Genomic DNA, 7,578 nt, shown 5'->3' on the forward strand with positions numbered 1-7,578 from the left:
CCACTTTCACGTGCCCGTATGGCACGCTCTCATACCTTCGCATGCCCTTTGGCCTTTGTAACGCTCCGACCACTTTTCAAAGGTGCATGATGGCCATATTCCATGATATGATAGAAGATTACATGGAGGTGTTCATGGATGACTTTTCGATCTTCGGTGACACTTTCGATTCATGCCTTCTTAATTTAGAACGGATGTTGGTAAGGTGTGAGAAATCTAATCTTGTGCTCAATTGGGAAAAGTGCCATTTCATGGTACAAGGGGGCATCGTCCTCTGGCACAAAATTTCTAAGAACGGTATTGAGGTGGATCCTGCAAAGGTTACTTCTATTAAGAACATTCCACCTCCCACCGACGTTAAGGGTGTTCGGAGTTTTCTCGGGCACGCCGATTTTTTACCGCCGGTTCATTAAGGATTTTTCCAAAATCGCTAACCCGATGAACAAACTCCTTGAAAAGGACACACCTTGGAATTTCTCCGAAGAGTGCCAAAAGGCATTCGAACTTCTTAAGGAGAAACTCATCAATGCACCTATCATAATTGCTCCGAATTGGTCCCTTCTGTTCGAGCTTATGTGTGATGCATCTGATTTTGTTGTTGGCTCTGTTTTGGGCCAAAGGGTCGAGAAACATTTCCGACCCATCTATTATTCAAGCAAAACCTTGCAAGGAGCACAGTTGAATTACACTACTACTGAAAAAGAGCTCCTTGCGGTGGTCTTTTCATTCGACAAGTTTTGGTCCTACTTAGTCTTGTCTAAGACTATTGTTTTTACGGATCATTCTGCTCTAAAGTACCTTTTCGCCAAACCGGATGCCAAACCTCGATTGCTTAGATGGATCTTGATTTTTCAAGAATTCGATATCGAGATCCGAGATAAGAAGGGAGCTAAAAATCTTGCGGTCGACCACTTGTCTAGACTCGAAAATCCAAATCTCGAACTCCTTCATGAGTCGAGTATCCAAGACCATTTTCCGGATGAACATCTCATGAAAGTAGAGACGACTGACGAGCCTTGGTATGTTGATATCGCGAATTATCTTGCGGGCGGGTTCATCGAAAAAGGGTGGTCACATCAAAAGAGAAGGAAATTCTTTAGTGACATCAAACACTATTTTTGGGAGGACCCGTACCTATTTCGGCGATGTTTAGATGGTATAATTCGAAGGTGTGTTTTCGGAAAGAAATGCACAAAAATCTTACTAGCTTGCCATCTTGGTCCAACGGGTGGGCACTTTGGTCCCCAAATCACGGGGAGGAAGGTTTATGAGGCCGGTTTTTATTGGCCTAGTATTTTCAAAGATGCCCACCTAATTTGCAAATCTTGTGATGCTTGCCAACGGGCTGGAAAAATCACCAAAAGAGATGAGATGCCTCAACATAGCATTCTAGTATGTGAGGTGTTTAACATTTGGGGGATTGATTTTATGGGCCCGTATCCTAAATCTTATTCGAATCTTTACATTCTCGTTGCAATCGATTATGTTTCTAAATGGGCAGAGGCCAAAGCTCTCCTAAATAATGATGCACGGGTTGTAATTACCTCTTAAAGGGCATCTTTGCCCGATTTGGCACCCCGAAAGCCCTCATTAGTGATAGAGGGGACCCACTTTTGTAACGCTCAAATGGAGAAAGTGTTGAAACGATACAGGGTAACCCACAAAGTTTCAACATCTTACCACCCGCAAACAAGTGGGCAAGTTAAGAATACCATCCGGTCATTGAAGCGAATCTTAGAAAAGACAGTTGGTACGAATCCTAAGGAGTGTTCTACAAAGCTTGAAGATGCATTGTGGGCATTTCGTACGGCCTACAAGACACCGATAGGCACGACTCCTTATTGTTTGGTATATGGTAAGGCATGCCATCTCCCTTTGGAGATTGAACATAAAGCTCATTGGGCTTTAAAGGTGTGCAATATGGATTACCAAGAGGCGGGTCACTTTCGTTTGGATCAATTAAACGAGTTGGATGAGTTGCGTCTTGACTCTTATGAGAACTCGATTATTTACAAGGAGAAAATCAAACGTTGGTGATAGTGCTCCAAATGAACATATATTTAGGCGTAATATCCTTACAATATGTAAATTTTTTAGTTGCAATTGTTCTATTTTATGTAATAATCATTTAAATAAATAAGTGCGAAGACAAAAGAAGAAAACAAAGATTTGAAGATGCAAACGTCCAAAATGCTCAAACGTACAAGTTAAACTCCAAGTGGTTCAATTTATTGATGATCAACATCTAAATATTGAAAAGAGTACAAGTTGCGGAACGTAAAGTACAAGATATTAAAGAATACGAAAAGACGTTCGAGAAACCGGAACCGAGACATAAGCCGGGCGTAAATGTATGAGACAACGAAGCGAAAATTACAAGTCAACTATGCACAAGAATATAATATAATATATATATATATATATATATATATATATATATATATATATATATATATATATATATATATATATATATATATATATATATATATATATATATATATATATATATATATATATATATATATATATATATATATATATATATATATAATAATAATATGTCGACAAGCAAGAAAACAAAAAATATGTGAGCTGGATCTGACGGTCATGCGATCGCATGGGAAATAGGCATAAAACCCATGCGAGTGTATGAGCCCATGCGAGTGCATGAGATTTGCACTAAAACCCCATGCACTCGCATGGGCATCAGGATCAAGAATTATGCCTAAAAATACCAGGCTTCTGCTCGACGAAAAAACACACCATATCCATCTTTCTCTCCTCAATGATATATAAATATATATATATATATATATATATATATATATATATATATATATATATATATATATATATATATATTATATATATAATATAGTTTAGTTTTATATTAGTTAGTTTGGGTTATGTAACGGTTATTTTACGGGTTTTAAAGTCGGAACTCTGTCCCTGTAACACTACGCGATTAATGATCACTGTAACCCATGGTAATAAATTAAAATCAATACGTCGAACATCATGATTATGGAAGTTTAAATAAGCATAATTCCTTTATTTTATATCTCATCGCACTTTTATTTATCGTCATTTTAATTATCGCACTTTTATTTATCGCACTTTTAATTATCGTCATTTACTTTACACTTTAAATTAAGTTGTATTTATATTTAATATTTTACATTAGGTTTTAATTGTGACTTAAGACTCAAAATCGACAAACCGGTCACTAAACGGTAAAACCCCCCTTTTATAACAATAATAATATTACTTATATATATATTTTTATACAAATAATTATAGCGTTAGACTCAGCTAGCTCCCTGTGGAACGAACCGAACTTACTAAAAACTACACTACTCTACGATTAGGTACACTGCCTATAAGTGTTGTAGCAAGGTTTAGATATATACATTCAATAAATAAATAAATAACTTGTGTAAAATTGTATCGTATTTAATAGTATTTAGTAATAAAATTAATAGTATTTCGTACTACACCTCGCACACATCAAGTTTTTGGCCCCGCTGCCGGGGACTCGGCGAAACGCTATATTTTTTAAAAAATATAATTAATAAAAAAAGAAAAAATATAAAACATTAAAAAGAAAAAAAATATATTTTTAAGAGTTTGTTTAAAATATATAAAATTATATAGTATTTCTATTTATATTTTAGTTTTTAAAATATAAGTTTTTTATTATATAAATATTTTATATAAATCAGTAGAAAAAAATAATAATAATTAAAATTAAAAATTGGGCCGAACCCGTCGAAGCCCAAAATCATTTCTGGAATCCAGGCCCATGCGATCGCATGAGCCGGATATCTTAAAACCATGCGCCCGCATGGTGTAGTCTGACATGCTGAAACCCTAGCATTAATTACGGAGTAGGGTTTATTATTATTATTTATTATTAATTAGGGTTTTAATTTAATAATAATTTGTATTAGTTTTAATAAATTTAGTTTTAATTAATTTTTTATATTTATAGTTTAATACTTTTATAAAATATAATATAAAAATAATAATTTTATAAAATTTGTATTTTTATCATTTTAGTTATAATTTGTATTTTTATCGTTTATTTTGTATATTTATCGTTTGTAATTAGTTTTAAATTTAGTTTTGCCGTAGTTATTTTATATTTCTAGATTTTTAGGCTTTGCCGTAAAATCCCTTAAGTGCTTTTCTTTAGATTAAGATTTAGGCGCTTTAGAATTTTGTGACGCAGTTTATAAATTTTAGTACTAATTAAGTTATTGTCGTTTTGGATATAGAATTCCTTTAAACTTTAATACCTTTAGACGCAACTTTTTAGATTTAATTTTTAGACTTTTAAGTTTCGATGTTTTTCTTTCTTATTTTTATGTTTCGATGTTTTTCGATGCGCTTTTTCTTTTTCATTTCTACACTCTAGTTTTTAGTACATAGAATTTTCTTTACTTTCTTTAAATTTCGACGAAAAATTATTTTAAACAATTAAATTGATAGACATTCAAATTTTCTGGTTCGTAGTAATAGTTGGATTTGTTAGTGGCGAGTTGTGGGCTTTCGATTTAAAGGGTCCTGGCTACCTGCTGCATCTATTGGCTATTCGAAACGTGGGCAAAAGCAGAAAAGTCTATTAATTTGATAACTTATATAATTTTTTGTTTTGAAACTAATAAGAATAATTAGTAAATGCACCACATTGTAGCTAAAATTTGGTAATAAGCGCATTATGGAAAATTTCAAAAATATTTTGGAAACATTCTCTGACATACGAAATCAATTTCATCAATACTCTCAAACGGGTGTTGATGACAATTCGTTCGGTCAATCTTGGATCACAAATGACGAAACAATAACCGGTTGTGAAATCTGTGGAGATTATCACTCAACATAGGAATGTTATTATTACGTTCCTATGGAAAATTATGCACCCATAGAACCTGAATGGAACGATTATGAAGATTCAAATTGGGATTATTTTCAAGAATATATCCAAACTCAACAACCAGAGGACGAGGAAAATTATGTGTCTGAAAATTGTTTAGATTATATGAAATTCAAACTCGAAGAATTTGACGCTCAAAATGAACAAATGAGAGAGTTTGCAAATAGGCAAGCTGAAGCTATATCAGACTACACACCTGTTGATCTGAGGAGTATTGTGTAAGAAAATCTCATATCATCGAATTTTGTTGAATTCGAGAGCTTCGAAATCACCAATTATCCCGATGATACTTTTTATTCAAATTTACCAATTTCACAACATATCGACACATTAGCCTCTACCGACGAAATCATCAATCCATCAATGGATGAAGAAGAATTAAGGGTGACAAATTGGTACTCTTGGGAAAACGATAACGTTGAAAAATTTACCCCCGAGACCAAAGTGGTGGGACCGATAAAGACCGTTAAAGAAGAAAAATTTGCTCCGATCTCGAAATTCACAATTCCACAACTTTCCAACCCAATATTCTCAATTGACGAGTCATCTACCGAAGATAAACTACGAGCTGTAATAGATAATGACACCTCGGATTTCACCCAATTGGGTAATAGAGGTGAAAACTTTGATCCCGAGAATAAACGGAAGGAAATGTTAGGAATTGTCTACCCTATAGAAATATGTATGTCAGTGTATATTAATCCATTTGACCAAGAATCAGAAAAGAGACATATCCATTTACTAAAAGCTACACTTAAAAAAGAATTAAGTAGTGACGATCGGGTGAGTCTAAACTTTAAACCCATTGATATATTATACACCACCCGAGATGTAAATAACTGGCTCACTATTTTAATTCGTGGAACTTATTCTACCGACTTCACATGTCGTCAGCTAAGTGTGGGGAAGTCTAACCCCACTTAACGTTAAATTAGGGGTTCTGGTTAGTGCATAACTCGTTAATAAAAATGCACAATGAGTAAGGGTAAAAGACGCATTTTTAAAAATTAGCAAACAGTTCAGAAAAGCAACCGTTTTTGAAGAAAATCATGTGTGATAAAATAACAAAAGTAATGAACGATGAGACGTCATCTATCATTCGACGAGCTTTGTAATTACAAACTGGGTATTTTTAATCACTTTTCTACACTAATCACCCACATGAATTTATAATTATAGTCTGATTTCATGCAAATGAGGGCATTGCATGATCTCAAGTGTGGGGAAGGGTTATAAATTCTCTCGGGTTTGCACTTGGTTTATTTGCCAAATTTTATGAAAATTTGAAAAAATTTCAACTAAATGAATTCAAAATCATGTTTATACATATTTATGAACGATAAAAACTAGGTGTTAATACCGAAATTATCATTACCACGGAAAGGACATAAATTGAGAAACAGTCTAAAATGCTTGAATTCATTTAAAATGGAAAAGAGGAGAACAAAAAGGCAAAGAAAGAAATAAATAAAAGCCAAGTGTGGGGAGAATGTACCAAGTTATTCAATTAAAAACTATCTATCACATATTTCTGTAAAGTTATTGCAGGTGCTTTTGTTTTGGACAAAATTAACTGTTTTATCCGGTAAATTGTAATATAAATGGAAGAAAAGATGGATCTACACCATGAATCAATTCCATCATAAAAATGAAGTAAAGTCTTCAGAAAAAGACACGCGCTTCTTGATTTAGGTCAGGAAGTTGTCGTCCAGACCAGCTGTAGGTTGACGAAAAATCTAGAAAAGTCATCTCTAAAATCCGCAGGAAATCTACGGACCTCAGCATCAAACAGGTTCGCCAAGTGGTCCGATTTATCCTAACCGTGAGAAGGATTTATCTCGTAAAATGGGGAGGGCGCTGTACAAATTAGTTTGATAAGACTAATGAATCAGACCCCCAGAGAAGGATAATCTCCTTAAATGATTAAAATCAGCTTTTAAGACCGATATTACTCAATCCTTGAGATTGACCTTAAAGATTGAGAATTCAAACTCATGAAATTCAATGATATCTAAACTTGAGCTTGAACGAGAAAATATTTAGATCAAATTAAAACCGATTTGTTTTCTGAAAACCCTATTTTCAATGCGTTCATTACCATTGAACGTAAAATCATGAGAATTCACCAAAATTTATTAGGTCACCTGAACCGAATCGGGTGTCAACCATAAGAACGGTGGTTGCATAGCATGGTCGAAGACAGGACCTTGTGCCAGACAGACAAATTATAGGGTGATCTTTACTATTTCTCCTACAAAGGATAGTAATTGCATCTGACACGTTGTGGACCATGAACACCTGCATGTCATTAGACATTGCCTTAACAGGTTCTTGTTCAACGCTTTCCTTTACAATCGGAAGGTAGTTTACCGAAAGGTAATATACGAAGCAAGTATACTGGACGTGTGCTTTCCTAATACATGGTTAGCAAGTGAGTGACACAAAGTTTTGAGCTAAAATTTTCAAATTTGAAACCCACAAAACCAACAAAAACATTCTGCAAACACCGGTGAAGGGTTATTCCAGAAAACGTGTCTAGGGTAAAATCTAGAATGAATTTTCAAAAGATCAAATGTTTTCATAAAGATCCAATTTCCTTAAAGGATCTAAATTTTCATAGTCATGTGGGACTGTAAACC

The 7,578-nt window shown here is 34.0% G+C and overlaps 1 protein-coding gene across 1 annotated transcript; it reads left to right on the plus strand.

Annotated features, from left to right (window-relative positions):
* The first annotated feature begins 1,626 nt into the window (after positions 1-1,626).
* On the plus strand, positions 1,627-2,037 carry LOC139902635 (uncharacterized). The gene has a single exon (XM_071885243.1). The coding sequence runs from the start codon at positions 1,627-1,629 to the stop codon at positions 2,035-2,037; it is 411 nt and encodes a 136-aa protein (XP_071741344.1).
* Positions 2,038-7,578: the final 5,541 nt, after the last annotated feature.

The sequence above is a fragment of the Rutidosis leptorrhynchoides genome, chromosome 1 (assembly GCF_046630445.1).
Source record: "Rutidosis leptorrhynchoides isolate AG116_Rl617_1_P2 chromosome 1, CSIRO_AGI_Rlap_v1, whole genome shotgun sequence".
In the NCBI taxonomy this organism is placed as follows: domain Eukaryota; kingdom Viridiplantae; phylum Streptophyta; class Magnoliopsida; order Asterales; family Asteraceae; genus Rutidosis; species Rutidosis leptorrhynchoides.